The 21,959-nt window shown below is 40.7% G+C and overlaps 4 protein-coding genes across 4 annotated transcripts; 3 read left to right on the top strand and 1 right to left on the bottom strand. All coding sequences in view use genetic code 11, as the record gives it.

The window, feature by feature from the left end:
* Window positions 1-2,548: 2,548 nt before the first annotated feature.
* EGR_09803 (hypothetical protein) lies at window positions 2,549-16,960 on the top strand (the record flags this gene model as incomplete). The annotated part of the gene is made up of 9 exons (XM_024499052.1): window positions 2,549-2,634; window positions 4,325-4,482; window positions 9,801-9,894; window positions 10,288-10,601; window positions 11,784-11,812; window positions 12,195-12,347; window positions 14,263-14,672; window positions 15,221-15,391; window positions 16,354-16,960. 9 exons carry the CDS (start codon window positions 2,549-2,551, stop codon window positions 16,958-16,960), a joined length of 2,022 nt encoding a protein of 673 aa, XP_024346531.1.
* A 292-nt stretch (window positions 16,961-17,252) lies between these two features.
* On the bottom strand, window positions 17,253-17,604 carry EGR_09802 (hypothetical protein; the record flags this gene model as incomplete). Its single annotated transcript, XM_024499051.1, has 2 exons — window positions 17,253-17,439; window positions 17,474-17,604. 2 exons carry the CDS (start codon window positions 17,602-17,604, stop codon window positions 17,253-17,255), a joined length of 318 nt encoding a protein of 105 aa, XP_024346530.1.
* Window positions 17,605-17,703: 99 nt separating this feature from the next.
* On the top strand, window positions 17,704-18,060 carry EGR_09801 (hypothetical protein; the record flags this gene model as incomplete). Its single annotated transcript, XM_024499050.1, has 1 exon — window positions 17,704-18,060. The coding sequence occupies one exon, from the start codon at window positions 17,704-17,706 to the stop codon at window positions 18,058-18,060; it is 357 nt and encodes a 118-aa protein (XP_024346529.1).
* A 2,781-nt stretch (window positions 18,061-20,841) lies between these two features.
* On the top strand, window positions 20,842-21,318 carry EGR_09800 (hypothetical protein; the record flags this gene model as incomplete). The annotated part of the gene is made up of 1 exon (XM_024499049.1): window positions 20,842-21,318. The coding sequence occupies one exon, from the start codon at window positions 20,842-20,844 to the stop codon at window positions 21,316-21,318; it is 477 nt and encodes a 158-aa protein (XP_024346528.1).
* Window positions 21,319-21,959: the final 641 nt, after the last annotated feature.

Here is a 21,959-nt window from a genome sequence, read left to right as displayed (position 1 = left end):
TCAAAATGATGCTACCGGAAAAGTTTTGCATTGATAAATGGAATAGGTTGACAAGTCTAGATGGCTCATTCGATTGTTTTTGAGCCCGAGGTAATAATCAAAAGAGACAGGAGGGGACGTTTGTATGGCTGCAATGGAGGAGAAATCCAGACTGCAGCCAGAAAAACTAAGGCAAAAGCAATCGTCAAGCATATATTTAATGACCATAAGCGAGCTATGAGGCTCGACGAGGTCAAAGATGAGATACAATCATCTCACTTTTGACCATAAATAATGCCAACTGATGATCTGTGATGGTGGTATCTGTGCTACCACCATCCTTAAAGCTGTCACCCCAATTTCTACAGTGCTTAGGTTCCTCAGAAGAAAGTATGGGTATGAAGCTGAAAATGGAAGGAATTAATTGAAAAGCGCTACCACGAGTGGTGGCTGCCGATTGATTTGACTCAGTATGGATCGAGATCATTTGCACGCTGTAATGACGGTGTTAACCGATTAGACCCTCTGCCCTGACTAAAAAGATGGTTAATCGAACTTGTCAGCCACCATCGTGACAGCAGAAAATTAGGACCTGAAAATGCTCCCTGTAATTGACTTGTGCCTCCTAGCAAGCGCAAGTCATAAACGTGCGCTGAATGCGTCCCTACCCTTCGCACACATTGCCCGTCACTGATACCGATTAAATGGTATAGTGAGATCATTTCGGCGACAGCAATTATCAGGAGGCTGGCTGATGGTGATACTGCAACTGCGATCTATCGGTCCGGTCGGTCGATCGCTGGACCGGTCTGGGCTATTATAGGTCTACCATATGGCAATGATTTTATGTGGCTTGCAAGCCAGGGTGCAATCAGTGACCCGTCTGGCGACATTACTGTCAGGTGGGAGTTGAACTGTGATATTGCGCTGAAAACACCATAGTAAACTACCTTTGAGGAATGATGCACATTTACGTAAGCACCGCTCCATGAATATAGCAATATTTGTACGACTTTTTCGGAACCATGCATTGCATCATATATCGATCAGCAGTGAGGTCAGGTGGCCTTGAGTCATGGGAGGAGATCCATATAGCGATTCCTAGGTGGTGGGTCACGTAGCATGCAGGGTAGATGTAGATCAATACATAAAGTCTCTGATGATGGCCCACTTAACGCTGGTCATAGACATAAGTCGACATATAGACGCCCTGATGATGAACCACTTCAACCTGAGGATGAGGATGGGAAGATTACATTGCCCGTAATGAGGCCAGTGCACTGGCTTGCATGTCAGAAGATGCTTTTAAAGTGGGCGCGGGTAGAGCCCCCCTGACTTTAAGCCCACGACGGACGTAAAATACGATGACCTACTGTTCTTCCAGAGGCTTACCGGTAGGTCCTTTGCATATCCATTCTCGAATGCAGCGTAGGAAGTGAGAAGTCTATTTGCAGCGTGAATAGTCGATTGAGCTCTTTTGGAAGAGCAGTGAATATTGAGAAAATCAGCGTTAATATATCATATAAGTTCGAGCAAGTATCCCAAAAAATGCCTTTAAGTGGGATATTGAGTAACCGCAGATGGGGTAAACCTTGTAAATTACCCTCTAAACTACAGGTCACCCACTACCTAGGAAGGGATGAAAATAATAACTACATTAATGACGCTAAAATGTTGCGATTGCATGTAATTTCTAGAATGGCAAGACCCTCATTAATGATGCAATGGAAGAGGTACTTTATTTTTCCTACCAATTGACTTAAAAAATATTTACTTACAGAGATGCTTACCTAAGTGTGACCAGCTGCGTGACTAATTATTAATCAGAAATTAATCGAATGCTGATAATTCGTGAGCTCGGCTACACCGCTTTTAGCATTACCTGATCTCCCGACTTAATAACTTAGTGGAGTTTAAAATTAATGATTTTTAGTAATTTACTCAAGCTTATCAGCTGAAACACCACCATAAAGAGATGCATTCCTGCCTGGATTAAAGTTCAAACTGTCGTTCCTACCAAGTGGAGCCCCTTTGGACAAAATCAAGGTGTTAGCTAACTTGACAGAGAACCTACTTTCCCAACAAGAAAATACACAAAAACACAGTACAAGAGCCAATAACCTATCAGATAACTAATTAAAAAGGCCATTGCGCAAAAAACAGACAGCTTAGGGAAACTAATCACGTTGCAACTACACACAATCTGCAGTGAAATAAAGAAATAAAAAAGCCGTGATATTTAAATTTGCAAATTACATAAAAATATGTCATTACAACGGCCAAATAGTACAAAATAAGCAAGTTCTTGCACATATACCCATATACATTATAATCTTTATTAAATGCATATGTGTTTGTATAATTAATGACAAACAAGCATCAAATAAATCAAAGTCTTAGTTATTACAGCCTTGTATGTCACTATTACCATTCTATCGTACGATGACTCCTCTTTAGTCATCATCGTTAGTCACTATGCTAATATTACTTTTCAAGGCCATCGTCTGTTTGCACGATACACATGTCGATTTCCTCAACTCCGGTGATGCTACTATGATATCATTACCGAATGAGTGATCAACTTTTCAAAGTCGAGTATCCTTTCGATGACAATGGGCTGTTTACAGGTCTGCGCACCCCCTACCAGTTGCTTCAGTATTTATGGTAGAATATGCCAGAGGTATCAAAACTTTAGCATTGCTGCAGAGAAGCATTGAAAATGTATTTGAAGTCAAAAGCAATTTTGAGTATAATGATAATTCTTTTTTAGTTTTTGCACTTGTTGATGTTTTGTGGTACTTTCTTATGTTGTGAAGACTAAAATCGGTCATTTTTACCTGAAAGTGAGGAAGCCACTGAGCACGCGGATCTCGCATGCATTAATAGACAACGAAAAACTTCGATGACAACTAACTTGCTAAGCCTCTCTTTTTCCATATCATACAGAATTCCGTGTACCGCGCACCCCACACTGCTTTCTAAACGACTTATGGTAACGGCTGGTTTTTGTATTTCTGCATCAAGTTAATAAACGTATCGTTGGCTGTCCTAACCCATTCACTACCAACACTACTTCACACATAATCAAGCATCAGTTCAAACCCAGACGCTCGTGTTTATGTGTTTGTATGTTATACTGCAGTTGTAATTGTTGAGAATGGGTCATTCACGTAGTGATACTTTAAAAAACAATCAAGGGGGAGGCATTCCTACTTAGAACCTTTTAAAATGATTTCGAAATGTCTAAGAAAGATTACTTCTTTAAAGGACTGCGCAAGATCATAAAACACTTCTCCAAAATGGACAGGCGATCGGGTAGAAAGCGAGATTATGCTTTCTCGTAAGAGTAAATGTTGTGTGGTTGCATCTCTTTAATACTTTATCACAGATCCGAGATGTGATTGCATTTAAAAAATATGACATTTCAAAAAGCACTTTTCTTGATAGCTAATTTGATTTACTAGAGATCAAAAGAATTTCCCTAGTTGTCTACTTCTCGATTGTCACAAAGCTTACCTCTCTTAGGCCCATTTTAGAGCGATATGGTGCCCCAAGGCTTCCCTGAGGATGAAAGAATACATCATATTCTGACAGAATATGTACCATCTACATGCAGTAAAGCTTGGGTCTACTGCCATGGCCTGGGGGCCAGGCTGTCCAGAGGAGGTGCAATAGCGAAGCTCCTAGGCGATCCTTCACCAAAATAGAGGATTACGCAAGCGCTTAATGGATTTCAGTAACTTGTTCGCTATCTCCGCTACGAGATGTGCAATTTTCTGCTAGTAACTTAGATATCTCGATGTGTTTTTTTGCATTGCAGAATAAAAAGGTCAACATTCACAAAATCAGTGGACTGCCAATGTGGGGAACTAATGTAAAGGCATAATGAGTTTTTCTAAAGTTTTTAGGTCCTAATTTCGTATTCTGAGACGTCAATGAAGAAAAGAAACGGGTTTTCACATTTTGTAAGGTGAATCGTTTATTCCCAATCTAGTCATCTTTGTAGGCTTCCTAGGAGCACTAAGGCTTTTAACTGAAACTGTTGAGTGAGGAATCATTCGAGAGTCTTTGAGGCCATTTATTCTAATTTCTGTTTTTTTCTACCTTACTGACGTGTTGGTCAAAATTAGTCTTGTCTGTAAAGTGCTATTTGTTGTGCTTTGTAAGGTACAGATGTTGTCTATCCAAAATTGACATTGGTTTTTTGTGCTTGAAGTGGTATGTAGCTTCGAGCGTCAATTTTGAGTCCAACATTTCCTAACGGTGTTTGTGCTGACCTGCGCACGTATACATCGGCTATTGCCATTCTTGATACTTGTTACCGTATACGGTATCGCCACGTTAGGAGTCTTTCTTCATACAAACCCCATTGTCAGGATGAGAAGACGCGGAGACGGCCAGACCTTGAGGCTCGCTTGGTCATAACCACGTGGTCTCAACTGGGGACACTGGTGCTCCTACCCCACATGGAGCTTCCGCTGCACGAGGTGGACTCAGCTGGAGGTGATTTACCTACTATCACCATCACTTTCCCTCTGTTGCAGCAGCGGCGGATTTGTTTTTAGTTGCCAGTCACGGTCTCACGCAACCATTAAACCATCAATTTGAGCTCGGATATTATGGTTGCATCCCACTCTCCTTTACTACGTGTATATTTATCAACCGGATGTAGACCAGCCTACTTTTACTTGAACTCACATTCTATTTTTGCGCTCAGCCGAGCACTTGCAAATATGAATATGATTTTTGAATGGTGCAAAGTCGAGTCCTTATTGCTACAATTTAAAAATCAAGGCACTTCATTTAAGGAGAGTTAAGAAGGATAGGGAAGGCTACCTAAAATTAGTAAGATATAAGATAAGAATAATCACCCGTAATTGGTGTGCAATTTATGCTCAAACTTTCTTCCGGGCTGCTATACGTAGTGTACGCGTTTCAAGTGTAAATGCACTTAATTTGTCTCTTGGGACCAGGTTCTATTGGCATAGCTGCCGTAACTCGGCAGATCAAACATCTTAGCAACGCTTCACGATTAAAATACTGGTCTCAATTCAGCCTTTTCCAGTCACTAGGTAACTCTTCTGACAATTCGTCACTTTAAGATAACGCCTCAACTGATGTCATCTATAAGCATATCAGTGAGGGTAGAAGCAGATTAATTGATTTAAGAGCCTCTGGAGTGAGTCGCTATATTAGACTTCATTAGTTTATGCATATGGAAGAGTTAGCATCATTGAAATTGTTACGAAAAGGTGAAGAGAGGGTTTGTACATACTTGAAGCCCTTACACGCTCTCCACATAGCTCTAGTAACCCATTTGTTCAAAAGGTCAGTATGGGTTACGTTAATGCAGTAGTAAATCTGATCCTGCCCTCATGCTATGCTGTAAAGCTGGATTTTACGTTAAACTTACTTAGGAAGAAGTATTTTAAACTCCAAATGGAATATAGCATACTTTAATTCCCATTCAAGAAATTATTGCTATGCCCTGTAAAGTAACAAATCAACAAAGAAGAACCGCCGCTCAAATGGTTCAATAATAACGAAGGCGCAAAATACTGCCAATTTTCTGCCTAGTAAAGTAATGTGAACATTCTTGTTATGAATGCAAGTGGAATTTTTGAGTCAAACGCGTAATAAAATGTCCAGAGGAAAATTTTAGTACCGATTTGGGCCACAAATTTCTTGTTTCTACTAAGCCAGAGTATGCAACAAAGGTTGTTAATCGTTAAATAGTGGCCGTATCACAAAGTATTACCAAAATATAGCCAGAAAGATCTTATTTCCTGTCGCGCCTTATTGCTTCATCCCACAGAGCTCTCCAAGGGATAAATGATTTGAGGTGAGAATTAGGGTGTGCGTCAAATTTGGAACAGATTTATCCGCTCTTTAAAACTAAAGGCACCTTAATTGCATTCTCTAGGGGCCTGGATTAAGCGTGCTTTAATGGTTCAAAACACACAGTTTTTATGAGCCAGGAGAGGAAATTAATCTGCAGCTATCTTGGCAGACACGAGTTGGGCCACCAGTTGCATCGATTGGGCATTTCAAAAGGCATTGTTTGACAAAATTCGCCCAAAGTGATGCCGTGTGGTAAGTCATTTTCTTCAGTTATTCATGCTTGAAAAGATGTTTTGCATTATGTACTATGCGTAAATGAATAATTATATTTCCTGCTTGGTAAAATTACAAGCGTATGAGAAGTTTATTTTGTAGGCAGCCATTAATATGAAGTCGACTTAGACAAATTTATTCTCTGCGTAAATCAGCGGACCAGTGTCATGTTTTTCCAGATATATTACTAACGAATTAAGCCCATATTAGTGGTGTAGATGCTACTGCCAAATAATCGCCACTAGACCAGTTTCTGGATTAGTGCAACTGCCAAATGTTAAAGCTTATTTCCTGTTTCTTGTAATAATTTTTGGGTAGTTGTTGCTGGGAGGAGCGGTATTCTGAAAATCGAAGATGTTGGATGCTGTTGGATAGGTTAGTTTCCAAAATAAAAAGCTAATAGCGATGTTTTGGCTAATTTAAGGTCACCGAAAAGTGCCACAACCCTTCTCACAACTTTGCAAACACAAGGGTCTGCCATGCGGTCAACTAATGCGAGATGACCTCTTAATTCCCGAATCGGTAATCAGGTGTCAATTGAAATAATTTACACCGATTTACGAGTCAAAATGAAAAAAATGTTATTAAGTTTGTAAACTAAACTCAATGATTTTTATATACCTTTATAAAACATGCGGCCAATTGAGGCTATGTTTAATTCCAGTTCCAGCCGGAGTAGTTCATTGTACGATCTGATACACACAATGCCAGAGGTATGAAACTAGAAAATAGTCCTTGTTAAACAGTTTTGTTGATCTTGCAGATATCTGCAACAAAGCAGCTTTTTTATGAAGCTCCCGATACGGACACAGAGCACAGACTTCCGAAAACTTTAACCACCCTAAGGTAGGAAAACTAAGTGCCAATTCGCCACCACAAACCTTTTTGATAAATAATGTGTATCTTATTAGGACTTCCTAAGCAAATCAAAAAATGGAATTTGAAATTTCTTTTTGAATACATAAGGGGTGGTACAATGATAATGAGTCATGCTTCAACTCGATAAAAATATAACACAATACGGCCTCGATACTTATATTAAAATTAAGTAGCTTACAAACGTACTTTCCCATAGCGGTGATCTGATGCTATTCACTCCGTCTGCTGTTCAACCAAAAGGCGACCAACCGGTGACGGCAAAAGAACTTTTGTATTTGACTGAGGGCTGGGTCAGTCTAAAAAAGGCAAGCATTAAAACGCATCCTTACCCTTTTTCGTGCGTAGGCTTTATCGTTTGGTTCGAAAAATTGGCTTTTGGATTCCTATCATTATCTAATTCCCGTATTAAGAAGGATTGGTTGAAAGTTTAGGGGGTATGGAGAAGACACGAGCTCCATAAAACAGATGCCGGCACTGCTGCATACATTGGCATGATGAAGCAAAACATGGAGTGAGTCTATCGACATTACGTTCCATCTGCATTTACATCAGATGACGTATAAGATAGCATTTATTGTTTGGGACAAATATTCGACTGCAGTATTTTTAGGTTTCCAGATCACTGGATGGCCGATGCTCGTGAGTTCATTCCGCCTGGAGCAATTCTTGAAAGTCTTAGTTTTTCAGAGTACATTTGTGGTAAAGGACATAAAACGTAAGTCGGTGGCGCTCTGCTGTTGGTCTAACATATTGCCATTGAACCAAATCGATCACGGGGGTTTTATTATTGCCAAAAGTCTTTTGCTTTGATCTTTAGTAAGAAGGAGTTCCTGCGTGATCGTGCTGAGGCAAGTTTTGCCATTTTGGTTGGATTTCATTTACGATTTCAATCCTTAATTATAAATAGAAGGTCTATTTGTTTTCCCAAAGGTAAGGGAACGCCTGAAGTACCCAACATGGATGAGTCCTTGTAGCGTAAGTTCTCTCTTATTAGAGTTATTTTTCGTAATGTATAAAAGGTATTTTTTCAAATCTATTTCGAAAACATTGTAGATACCCCCATTTCGTCCCTCAACACAATCATTTGAGGAACCTAAGATTCGGCCTCGTAAAGTAACGCTTAACTCAAGCACAGGTATACACAGAAAACCAAGGAAACAGAAATTGGTTTGGTAAGTTTAGAGGTTAAAAGTCAGATGCTGATCTAATATTAGATGATCCGTGATTCACTAAATGGCCACTTTAGGCAGATTCGATTGCCTGCACTAAGCTTGTTTAAGCATTCCTGGTGGGTTTTATGAAGCACTGAGTACCTTTATCATGTAATTTCTTCAGGTCTTGAAGCAAAATGCTTATTAAATGCTGCTGTTTACATTTTATAGGTAGCTACAATCCTACTATGCTATCTGTGAAGCAGCAAATTAACAGATAGAGGGAAAGTAGATAGGTGTTAGAGATACGACTAAGTCTGATGACTTACACAAAGAGAGGGGTTTTGTTTTAGGTCGAATAAAAATGCATCAAATCAAAATATCTGGAAAAATGGGATTTCAGGTAAAGTGGTCCCCAATTTCTCAAATTACGTGGAAAAGATTTTGCTACGTTAAGCAAAATCCAACCTTTTTATTTTTGGGAGTAGGAATAAAAAACGGACCTAGTTTTTAAAATATTATTAATAGTAGGCGAGAATAGTGGTACTCAGGGGTGATTGGTGTAATTTTTAAGTGAGAAAATTTCAAGATATTCGTAGTTCTTATTTGATCTGAGAGTAATATAACTTTAAAACTAAAACAACAAGCGTTTAACGTGGATTCAGTAAATAAAATACATGTGCGGCACCCTAAAGGCTTTTCTGAAGACGAAAGAAAACTTAATACTTGAAAGCAACATGCATTATCAACATATTAAAGAGATAGGAGCCACTGAAATGGACTGGAGGATCGACCGCCAGGCACAATTGCCAAGGCAGATCACCGTATATGGCCCTATCAAATAAATAGCGTATTACGCATATTTTTGAGTAGAAACTTAGCAGTCTTGAGCGTTTTTGCGAAGAATCATGCTCTTCTTGCTTATGTTGTATTTTTATGGTAGACTGTTTCTTGTATGATGTTCTTAAATGTCCTGCAAGTGACACAAAATCGCTCTTAAAATTCCGTTAAAAATAAAACGCTGCTTGATGAGTTAATTCCTGCTTGAATATTGATATTTAACTGAATATTTTTAGGAAGACCCGGGTCTCCAGTGGATTTTATTTCCACTTTGTATGTCCTTTATCTTTATTTATTTATGAATAGGAATAGTACAGTCCATTTTTAAGGAGTCAAAACATAATCTATTTGACCATGGCAGAAAATGAGCAGTTTTTTAGTTGTATTATGAGAATTTATGGCCCTTTTAAGAGAATTTGTAACCGGGTAGTTAATAACTAGCAAGCTTTTCACACAGTGACAAATAAATCACTTATTTGTGTAAATGATAACACAGTGCTTTTGCATTTTCGTTCTTTGATTTTGAAGACCTCCTCAAAAATTTCCTCGACTAAAACCTCCCCAGCTGCCATCAATTACGCTAAATGACAATGGAGGTATGAAAGTTTCCTGCAAAAAATTGTTTTGGCTCTTTTAAACCAATTGAAGAACTAACGAATTTTGCATTATAGATTAGAATTCCAGCACACCTTTTTCGCTACAGAGGCAAAAAGAGAGCTTGTTATACATCAATAATATGTTTTTTAATACCGGTTCAACATTCCCATATTTTCGACTTTTATGTCTATACGCTTCCAAGATGAGGAAAATGAGATGATTTCTTTGTCCCCGTAAAAGGTGAAGCTGCATTTACACAACCCCAGACCTGCACTCCCGAGGAAGCTACCAAGTCCGACTCTCAGGACAGCTCTCACTTTTCTCCACCTGATTCGTAGGTTATTTTGCTTTTTAAAAAAATTTCTTTTAGGGTAGGTGTTAACTCAAGAACCCATGAGTGTTCTATCGACGCGTAATCAAGTAAAGTGAACGTAAAGTCCCCCAGTGATTAAATAGGTCACATTTTAAGACTTACTGTAGATTTTAAAGTGGTAGCTGACAGTTTCCATTAAGTAATAGAAAACTCAAATTGTTTTTTGTGACATTTTGCATTAAAGCGTACAATATATCTTTGCTATTTACCCTTTGCCAGATAAAGAATTGCAAAATCTAATGATAGAATTAAAAAATGAAAACAAAATGCGGTATATTTTTTTCTTTGGGTGATGGATTGATAACACTATGCCCAAGATCGACCAGACAAAAGACTCTAGCTTGTAATAATTAGGTCCAAGTCAACACTTCGTACGCCTTCTGCGCTATGTCTACCGATTTCTAACGAAGTTGGGCAAAAGCCATCGCGCTTGCGGGAGCTGAATGTAATCCAAAGTCCGTCGGCTCTCTGTCATCATCAGGTCAACGACAATGCGATGACGAACATTGAGAGCTCATATAGAACCTCATTGAAGTTGCCATTATCCAGCTCAAGACGTCGGTCGAGTAGACATCGACGACGACTAGGAGGAGGTGGTGGCCTAGGGGGATTTGAGACGAGATCGGCGTCCAATGCGGAAGCTATCCAGGGAGGTGTCCACATTGCTGGTGAGTGGGTTCCTATTTCAATGAAAGGCGACACTTCTGGCCATCTACTGTCAGATTGTAGTTTAGTGCTTTGAAAATAAGAAGCTCTACATTGTACGATTAATCAAAATTTCTTATCCTAGATGTCTTTAAATGCATTATCATATATATGCATAAAAAAGTCATCGATTCTATAATTTTCACGAGACTTAATGTGAAAATCAAAAAAGCTGTGATTTCTTTAAAGCGTTTTTTTGAAACCAAAGAGTGATTTGGAAATTTTGATGTTTGGGATTAACTTCAAATCAACTGACTTTGGCAAATGCAAACGTATATTAATAGAATTTAGCTACGGAGAGGGATTTCCTTCATATTTCCTTTATGGGACATTTTGAAAAGGCAAAAAAAATTGGGAACTTTTATCCGACACTACTTTCTCCTTTTGATTCTTGCAAGTATTGTGTATCTTGCTCCAATTTACATATTTATTCTTCATTAAAAGAGGTTAAAGTCATATTTAGGTCTATCAAGTTAGTATTAGCAAAGAAACTTATATTTATGCTTAAAATCTCTTTTTAAAGGTTTAAGAGGCTCAACCAACTTGGAGTGAGTTCACTTTTTCTATTTGTTCATCTTATGGGAACCACTTTTCTTTTTAGATTACAGGTAGTAAACTTGGTAAAGTTGAAGAATGGATTACCTTATTTTTCTATATTTTATAAGTTTTTGTTTGAGTTTCGGGTAGAAGAGTACATCAACACCCTCCCTGAAACATTGTTTGCTTGATCAAATAGGACGCCTCGCCTAGGACACGGGGCAAAGCCAAGGTGAGCTCAGTCATAGGTGGAAATGGTTTTTGAATAAGTATCGCCATTTAAGAACTTGTTTCATGGCTATTAAAACCACTTTACAACTTTGTGAGTTACCTGAAACGAGGCAGTTTTATATGGAGAATCCTACATTTAGTTTCTGCAGTACATGCAGTGTTTCGTGGAAATAACTGGGACTTTCTTGTCTGAATTAGGGGGTCAAAGCATTAATAAATGCTAATAAACCACGGAAATATTACAATATCTCAAAATTTGTCGGCACTTTTTGCAAATACCGGTGTAAGAATACACCACATCATAGTTTTATACACATCAAAGTAACGTGGCATGTTCATTGGCAATTCAAACCAATCTCTTGAATTCGGGATTACAGAGCGTGAGCTGATCAACCTCTCCGAGGCTGTGAATGCATTTAAAGAACCTGCAAAAGTCTCGGGAAAAACATTAGCAAATAAAGTGGAAAAGTGGATATCATTCGTAAAGAAAAATCAGATTTTTCAACTCCCTTCACATACTTCATTTATTATTGGAGCATGGTGAGGAAGTTGGTACAGATTCACAGATGTAATTCAAATGGTGTGAAAAGCATGATTTCTGCTAAATTCTGCAAACTGCCGGTATTTTGAACTTGCATCCAAATTAGTAAACAAATGATTTAAGAAGATACTTGAAAATCTTTAGAGGCTTGACTTAGGAATGTATTGAAATAAAATATAAATTACTTAATTTCAAAATCGTAGTCTAATTTTATGCGAAAAAAATAAACCAATTTTTGCTATTAAAGTTTCTGGAGAACCATCTAAAGGCCATCAACGATCTAAAGTTGGAAGCCACCGCGACGTCACAACGAGTTCAAGCACGGCTGAAGAAGCTCTGCGAGGAGCGCATGGAAGAGTTCAAACGCAAGCAAGTACATAAATACAACATCCGATGGAAGGTATGGCATTGGGCGGCAGACATTGCGCACTTTAAAATTTTGATTTTAAGGAGTTTGATTCCCTTGGTCATTCCGAGTACTCTGGTAGATTCTTCAATGTCCATGTTACATCTGCAAATTGTGCACATTGGCGACTTTACACAATTTATGCAACTCGGCCGCCTGTTGACTTTGGATTTATTTATGAGAAACGGTAACGTTATGCGTATCGATGCACCATACGCCACTAAAATGGTCCTCGATTTCAGCTAGGTCAGCAAAGTGATTCTTTAAGTACTTACTTAAAAACCAGAATTATTCCGTACGTGAATATGAATAATCCGTGTTAAAGATTTACAGCCTAATCTTCCCCTAAGGTAAATTACGTGCAACTGAAACTCTAAAATAATCATTAAGCAATATTTCTGAATGTCGAGGTTTAGTCATGCACCAAATTAATAGTTTATAAATGCTAATAAAGCGCAATTCGCAATTTATAAATCACCTTTTTTGAAATATGTTGGCCACCATTGTTGCACGCTTCCATTTTACTCTCATTTGTACAAAATAGGCGGCCGAGTGGACCACATTCAAAATCGCATTCATATTTCCAGTTTTGAACTTTTAGCCATAGTGCTACTTTCCTAGGGTTCCATACAGACTTGTTCTCAAGTTGCAAATAAAGGAAGATAGATGTAGACTGTATCTCTCCATCTCACACCCAAGTTGACAAGCATGCGATCCCCTTTAAAACTTAAAGGTGGCTAGTTTGCAATTTTGCAAAATATAAAAAATGGGTTTTCGTAAAACGTGACATTCTTTTGAATGAACATTCCCAATCCAGAGGTTTTCGTTTTTTGTATAAATGAACGAATATTTGTCAGATTTGCTGTGTAGCTCCCTGAGACCTTCCTGAAGAAGAATGCAGGTATAATATTCGGGCCCATTATGTATTCCCGACGTACAATAGGACTTGAGGCTACTGGCATGGCTCAGAGGCCAGGTCAACCGGAGGATGCACATTTTCGAAGCCCCTAAATGTCCCTCTACCAAAACCGAAATCTAAATACACAATTAGTTTTCCAGCTTCATTAGGCATAAGTTATTAACAACAAGCCTGCATTTTTAGTAGCCTTAAATAGCTCAGAATTTATAGAATATAAACGAATTTTCAGCCATTCTGCTCACGCTTTTTGTAGTGAACAATAAATCATTAAGTCTTATAAAAGTAGGTATCTATAGACAAGAATTGCATGAAGTCCGTTATAAGCATGTACACTTATTTCCCTTGCATCTATGGCGCTCTCGTTTTACCTGCATTCGCAAGTAGATAGAGCAGTGTAGAGGAGCATACAAGTAAGTGGAATAGGAAGAAATTGGGAGACCGCTTGCACGCACCATGGGCCATGTGGCATAGTAATTTTAAATGTCCGCGCAGATAAGCAGCCAGTATAACAGCGTTAGGGACCGGATTCAATGTTCCCTATACTTAGTTGGATTTACCAACGGGGTTTGTTTCGCCCTCCTTCTACCAATTATCAACCAATAAATTTGCAAATTCTGGAAAGGTTGTTTTTTATGAACTAAGACTTCAAAAAGCAGTTATTATTCAAGCCATGGTCCTTACAATCAAGTCAATAAGACAGAGTGAAGGAGATCTCATGCTTACCTCCATCCGTAGTTGCACTTTTTAGTTATTCACAAAATCGGAAATGGTTGAATTTGTTTGCTGAAAATCTATTAAATTGCTCTGAGCGCGCCTTGTAAACCTAAAAATTGACATCTTGTTTCCATCTTTTGAGTGTTATAAATAGTAAAAAACTATGCGCAGGTGTAAAAAGCTAATGTCTGAATTCACAAAATTGCACGAGTGCAATTTTTTAGTCCTTTGGAGCTTTCCCGTTTGGAATCGTTTAATTAATTGCTGATTTTTCAGTTGCGACTACGTCAACTGGAGAACTTTCATTCTTTTCGCCAACTCACCTCGAGTCGCCTATTTCCTGGACTTACTCGCGTCGTCTCTCGCTCTGCCTCCCCGCCTCTACCCATCCAACCGCCCTCTCCGCCATCCTTGCCACCGACACCACCAATATCGCCTTTACTGGGTGTCCGACAATCTGTGCGCTCGCGATCCCTATCGCCCCAACGCTTCATTCCGTCCCGAAAAAGGGGGTTGCCGCGCTCATTCGTGATGGACATAAAGAATGTTCATCTTAGGCAACGTCCACTGAAGCGCTGCTGGCGCGTTAATGCTGAAGAACTGTTAACAGTGATTGGAGCGTCACTGCAGTTATCCAAAAGAGAGTTGGAAACGCTTGTAAAGTGGGAGAAAAAGGAACGCGAGAGGTATGTGTTCGGCTCCGAGTCGTTTTAATAATACTACTAGAGATTTTTAGAGAGCTCATCCAATGGCCTTGAAGCTAAATGGACACATATATTTTGAAATTGGGGATAAAGCAACTAGTAACTTTAAACGATGCAAATGCCCAGAGGTGGAACAATATTAATTAGGTGACTACAGAGAATGAGAATATGGCTGTGGATGCGGCATTGCCTCCCTTCCCCATTCTTATTAATTGATGAGTTCTCTGAAACGTTGTATGAGGCCTTTCGTTGTATTGTTAGATTGGCACATTCTCCTCAACTGATTTGCTGTTTCCCAATACTTCTAGGGCAATCTCCATTTGATTTTATCGAATTATACTGACCTCTATTGAGTGTAAAGGTATCAGTTCTAATAGCCATGCGGTCTTCAGTAAGTGCACAACTCACAAAGGGCACGGCCTGTTGGTTTTGACATCACAGGGGTTAGAAATACCTAGTGAGCGTATCTGAATTACATATTGCCCCAGGAGGGGAACCCGATATAAGTACGCTACTGTTTTCCACCTCAGGTTTAGGAAGGTGATGACCTTCCGGTTGTTGCTGGAGGAGGAGGCTCAAAATCAGACGGTGAAACCCATTCACGAGTTGCTCAATATATTAACTAAGCAAGCCAATGATATTTCACAGAAATTACAATTCCTCAACAACACCAAGCGCAACCTCTTTGCCTGCGGTGATGCGTAAGTTGCAAAAACCACGCCGTACATGTATCAAATCTGCAGTTGGCTTTGTATTTTCCCACACTTTCCCAGATACACTGTTAAAAACCTATGCTCGTTGAGATGAATCCACACAATATGGCACTATGCTTAGAAAGCGTAAAAACCATGAGTTTTAGAGATATTGTCATCAAGTTCAAAGCCACTTGGCTCACTTGAAAGACCTACAATCAAACTAGTAGGCCGTTAGTACCTCACTATCGGCGCTAAACTGCGACTGTTTCGAGAAGGATGTAAGCCCTCCCTAGAATTTCATATTTTGCCCAGCTTAACTTCCCTGTGAAAGATGGAAAACCGACAATGTACTATGCACCATTCAATTTAAGTGGAGACCTGATCAGCTAGAAGCTCGTCAGTTCCTCGATCGATTTTGCTAATCAACACTTGTTTAATGAAGCAGAAACGTGCCTCTTCTTCATTTTCTTTTCGTGAAGATCAAGATATTTAGTTTGCCTACTCAATTTAAGTAATTAGATATTATTAGAGTGCTCTTAAATGCTATTAACTTTTTGTTCTTTGTTGTTCCACTTGGTCTCAGTTGAGCTCACATCTATCTCACACGTGGCACGTGGCGCATTTCCGACTGACGTAGCATTAGCTGCCAGGACGTCTCCTAATATCTGGGGATAGAAAGAATCTTCCAACTTCTTCCATTCTTTGCCCCAAACGAGACTTAAGCCTTATTCTGTCAGTACTACATGCTACATGTTAAAGTGATACATAGTCTCCAGGGTATTTCTCTACTCTACTGCCAATGCATGCCAGACCTCACTAGTCACCCCAGTCCTAGGGCAGGCTTATTATCACAATAGCGGAAAGCTAGGCTATCAGCAAAAGGCGTGGCTGCCGGATCTAGAGGGACTATAATAATCAGTAAGGTCATTAAAAAAAAATATCCTCTGTGTTCACTTTTCCCGCAATAGAACCTTCAAATTTGGCGCAGGTAGCAGCAGCATTGGCAGCAGCCTTGAACACCTTGAACTCCTAATGGCAGCCAGTAGCAATGGCAGACGCAGCAGCAGCATCAGCTACCTTCCGCGCTTCCACACTCTCAATTCCTCCAGAATTGGTCTTTGTCGTCACCACCGTTTTTGTGAAGGATCTCCTCAGAATCCGGACCCTACTTACGCCACCCCGCGTGACAACCGCTGGCATAGAGATGAGACAACTACGCCCCTAAATCAACGATCTCTAGGATCATTGGCTAGGGAGTTAAAACGACTAGATTCTCGAGCTTTTGAAAGGTTTTTCGGCTGTTTAGACCACCACAGAACACTTCTGGGTGGTCGGAATGCTACATTGCCCAAAGGGATGATCAGGGCTGCTGATTGGAGGCAGGAGATGCTAGGATTGGAGTTATGGACTAGTCGATTGTCTACAAATAGCGATTTCTCCTACTTTGAGCTCTCTCCACTTGTGGGAAGGCAAAAAAGATGGGAGGAGCTGGAGGATATGCAAAAAGGCGCGGAAGGGAAGGACATCGAGGAGGGTGAAACGATATCGGAGAGCGAATCTGACTACTGTAATTAAGGTAAAAAAGGAAGAAAAGTAATGTCTTGACAAAAAGAGAAAAAAAATCGACTTAGCCTTCCATTTGGCTTCTAAGATGACATGATAAAAAGGAGATAAATTAGGATGAAAAACTCAAAACGGTTTAGGAAATATAAAGGTAAAAAAAAGTAAATTTCATCAAAATGGTAGAAATTAAACTTGGAACAGGATAGGAAAAAGCGATAGAGAAAAAAGACAGAAGTAGGGATAGGGGTTTGGGAAAGGGGCAGGGTTGGATAGGGGTTAGATTGGGAGAGGATTAAGGTTAGGGCTAGGTGGTGCCGGTTGGTGGGTTGGTTAGTTTGCAGTGCTGCTGCTGCTGCTGCAGGCGGCCTGCGAAGTAACCGGTTGGCACATGATAGGGTGACACCATCAGGCGTGGTAAGGCAAACGAACTCAAAGATGTCGGCAAGAGTTCCGGGGAGAGTTTCTTTTCTTTGTAAGGGCGGTTATTACCCCTGGAATCGGGTATCACCTCCGTAAAGCACCTACCCTCTTGTGGGCCCCTGAAAATCCGAGGGAGGCAGTGTTATTTTCGTGGCAGGCCGTACCCACATCCCCATCAGGTCTCCAAGGTGAAGAGCCTCTGGCACTAGAATAATGTAGGTAAGAAAAGTCGTCATGCCTGATCCTCAACCTCGGAAAAAGGATTGGCTCTGAGGGCTGAGTCAAACAGGCTGGGGAAAGAAACGAGCTCGCTCAGCTTGCAACTGGCTAGTGGGATGGCTGATTGGCTGGCTGTTGAATCACCACCGCTATCGCCGCCGATGCTGATATTCAGTCAACAGAGCCTGAGTTTGTCGTATAATGCACCGCCTTACGATACCGAGAAGGTGGAATTTGATATGTTAGGTAAATTCCAGCAATTAAAACCTCTCAGAGCCACTCGTCCCCGACACTTTGTTCAGCCTCAGTCACGCCCACGGCTGTGCCACGCAGAATGCCTGTTGCGAACCTGTTTGGAAACTCCGCTGCAGCCCCAGAGGATCAACGGTGACGAAGTGTGCAAGATTAAAGTACTTCAAAAGATCGCTATGAATAGAGGTCCTCGAGAGAAGAACCCCTCTCGGGCAGTTTAGCTGGGTCACTGCTTCGGATGTCTGATTTCCTGATTTCTTCAAATTGGAACCACTAAAAACAAGCGAAGAATAACCCATTGCATGATCCTGCCTCACCACAAATAACTAAGCCATCAAAACCCTTGTGCAACTCCCCTACCTGCAGTCAAAACGTCTCCTAGATGATCAACATCGGAGTAGCTATCTTTGAGCCCCTCTACAGCATCACCACGGCTAACACAACTGTGTAAGAGATAGACTACCCGCCTAGACTTCGATCTGTTTCATCGTTAGTGTCAGGATCAGTAGCCGAAGGGTTTACTCTACCATGTAGCAACTTACACAATTCATTAGTCCAGTGTTCAAGCAAACTGCTTGGTGTGACAGCGACGGTCCTGTCGTTCTCTGGTCTTGCTCCCGGACTTTGTGGCTAAATCACAAAGAAATCGCGATCCACCCGATGTAAATACTTTCATCGCAGTGAATTCGACGAACACCCTAAATATTTATGCCTGAGTGGTAAAACAGAGTTTGATAATTATCAAATTTAAACATAAGGTGCTTTTGTCGAAATCCAGCAGCACTTTGTATGATTTTAAGTTAGTTGGCGCCTGAAAGCTATTGCTGCCAATTCTCTGACTCAACCTCAAACGACATCCTAAAATAATGACTTTGGCAAGATCCAAATGTAGTATCAATTTTTTTTAAAAAATGGAAAATGCCTGCTAAGTAGAATCTATATGCAGTATGATTTTTTTTAATATTCCCAAGTTTGTTGACATTTGTCGGCCTGCAGCGCTTCATTTGAGTTCTACCGTGTGTGCTTGAACTGTTCGCGAGTTCGCGCTTCTTAGCACTAACTCATACTTGCTGCTAATGCTAACGGTGAGTCGAGTTCATGTCCATTTCTTCAGATGTTTTTTTTGGGGAAAGTTTCTCTGGGGGCACGTCTTCTCACAGATGCAAAGCCCCACTTTTGGGCTTTAAGTTAGGATCTTGCCTGTGACCTATGGTTGTTTTGAGTCGGCGTGTTCATACGGTGCTCTTGTTATTTTTTTGGGGTACATTTACCTACCTAGTCTGACTTGTGTGACATGGTACGGCGTCTTCGTCGACTTTATAGTTGCTTTTCCTTAGACATGTGCATATAGTTTTTTCGTTAGTTCCGTCGGAAGAAAGCTACTTCTTGCGACTGTTGGCACAGCTGCTGTTTGCGTAGGCTTCAAACTAGGGCAAAATTTTAGTACGCAACTTCTAGCATAACTACTTACATATTGTAGTAGAATTTCTTGAAGAGTAGTGAAAGTAAATGGTTAAACTTGGGCTTGCTCGCCTCACTTTGTCCAAGTCAATTTGTCCTCTTTACCTTAGTGCTTTTTTCCACAACCATGTCAGGTTATTGGAGGTTTCACTTTTTTGTATTGCAGAAAATTATCCTTAACCGTAAGTAATAATATGAATGAGGTATTAGGGTAGTGAAAGCTCATATTTTAACCAATATCTAAGAAGCTATCTTTCATTCTTTAATATTTATGGGTGGGGCCTATAGTATCACAAGGGCATCAGTATTTGAGTGCCAGTTCGGTGGACTTTTTGCGTATGATGGTAGGGTCAATAAAAATTTGGTTTTCACCCTTTAAGCCCAATAAATGATATGCGAAGGGAGAAGAGTGGAGGTAGATCCAGTTGGAGTCCCAAGGAAATATATACAGGGTGGGTCGCAGCCACGTTCACTACTGCCGTCGTAGTGAACGTTATTGTAGGGAAAGGTGTTGCGTTTGACGTTTTAGTGAGTTTTTTTCTTACTCTTATTGCTCTTTTTCCACCAGAATGTTGTTTTGTCACTTAAACGCTTGTGCTGTAGTAACATTTTTATTTATGCCGAATTCCCACACTTGTCCACTCAGATTGAAAAATGGTTTGGTTAGATCACAATTCTGCTTATTCACCTAATTCGCTTCCATTGCAAACATCTATATAGGTCAGGGATAAACTACGCCCAACCTTCATATCTATTTCACTTTGCCTCAGGTTTACACCCTCCTGCAAACATTCCACCCTTCCCGTTATAGTACGCTGTTTTTTCTGCTCAGTCAAGTTCATCTGCTTCACCTGGTGGGAGATCTTACTGGCTCCTGTAGATCAGTGCCGAAGCCGTGTAACTCCAAATTGGGCAAGCAGAATGAGTTTTTGCTTGTTTTACAATGCCATCGGCATGGATTGAATAGCTGTTGTATTGCACCTCTTTTTCACAGCTTTACTTCATCTCCTTATTTGTTAGAGGACATTTTATCATGTGATGCGTATGAATTGGTAAATAATAGGTGGGAGTGCGTGTTTTAATTTGTTTGTCGGGCTTTGAAGGTTGGTTATTTTAAGTCGAACCATTGGCTCTGGTCGGAGAATGCATCAAATTATACCGTACCGAGACATCCCCGAAGACGGGAGTAGGCATGATACTGGGGTGCAATACAGATACATTCACCATATAGAAGGGCTTGCAGCTATTGGCCTGACCTAGAGGCCAGCCCACCCAGTGAAGACACAATGGGCAAGACACCAAGTGGACGTTTACCAAACCCGAGAGCCAAACAACCAACTTATTACCAATCTGTGTAGAATCCACCTACTTGTAGTTATTTGTAATACTTATATTGTTTTAATGTACTTTTCAGAGAGGAGGCAAGGTTGCAATGGGAATCTGGTGACAGAATCGGCGTTTCCCAATCCTGAGAAGGATTGCGGTTCCTCCCCACTCCAAACTTTCTACTTATTCTCCCGATCCACTTCCCTTTAAAAAATATGCTAAAATTAAACCAACCGGGTTGTTCTAGACGTACTGAGAAGAGAAGGGAGGAGACCTGCAGGTCTCGCTCTACATTGGTGGCAGCGTTGGCGGGCCTACCTCCCTTCGCAGAAGACATGAATTCCGAAGACTGGCTCATAACTACCAAATTTGATCTCCATCTCTATCCCCAGTGTCAAAGAATACCCCTGATTGTACGCGCTCTTGCTCATGATTTATTTGTGGCCGCAGTCGGAGCCGGCATCACCCACGACACCGACATTGACCAATGCTGCGATACATTGACCCAACACATCATCGATCGAGAAGAGCAAACCCTTGTCAGGGACTTATTTCTGCTTTTCCAAAAAGCCGACGAGGATGACGAAGTGTACGCCAAGAACCTTCAACTTCTGGCAAAACGCGTTTTCCATGGCTGTCTTCCAAACAAGGTCGCCAACTGGACAACGGTCCAGTTTAGACACGGAGTTTGACCTCCCACCTTGGCTGAGAAGCTCTGTAACGCAAAGACCGACTCGCTCGGCCAATTGGTCAAGCTAGCAACCAAGAAGCAGCAAGAAGATCGGGCGCCCCTTATCGTCTAAAAGCTTCAAAACTGGTCAAATTCAAAATCCTTGCGTCGTGCCTCCCCGCGTTATACCCCTAGACCAGGTGGGCCCTCCTTTTCCCCTTCCTGTCTGCTCCCAAATGGCTCCCATTCTTATATACGGGTTTCAGGTAAACTTGAAGGACGTTCCTGTAGTTTTCTTCTCGACTCCGGTGCAGCTAAGTCAATTGTGAATCTCCAAGTCTTCCTTGCCCTTTGTAACAGGGTTAAGATCCTCTCCCCTTTTACAAAATTGCTCTCAGCAGAAGGAAGGGAGATGCTAGTTAAAGGAAAGACATCATTAGAAGTCTGCATAGGGAAGGGAACCTGGACAGTGAAATTCAATGTGTGTTCAGAACATGCCTGGGACGTGCTACTTGATGCCGATTTCCTACACTACACCAAAATCGTCCTAAATTTTGCAGAAGGAACCTTTTCCACTCATCGAGCCACCATGGCTAACGAAGATACCGAAAGATGACGCAGATGACATCTGCAACGCCCTTTTTGAAGCTGCAGCCATTCCCA

The sequence above is a fragment of the Echinococcus granulosus genome, assembly GCF_000524195.1.
Source record: "Echinococcus granulosus chromosome Unknown EG_S00168, whole genome shotgun sequence".
Lineage (NCBI taxonomy): Eukaryota > Metazoa > Platyhelminthes > Cestoda > Cyclophyllidea > Taeniidae > Echinococcus > Echinococcus granulosus.
This window is presented reverse-complemented; position numbering and strand designations above follow the sequence as displayed.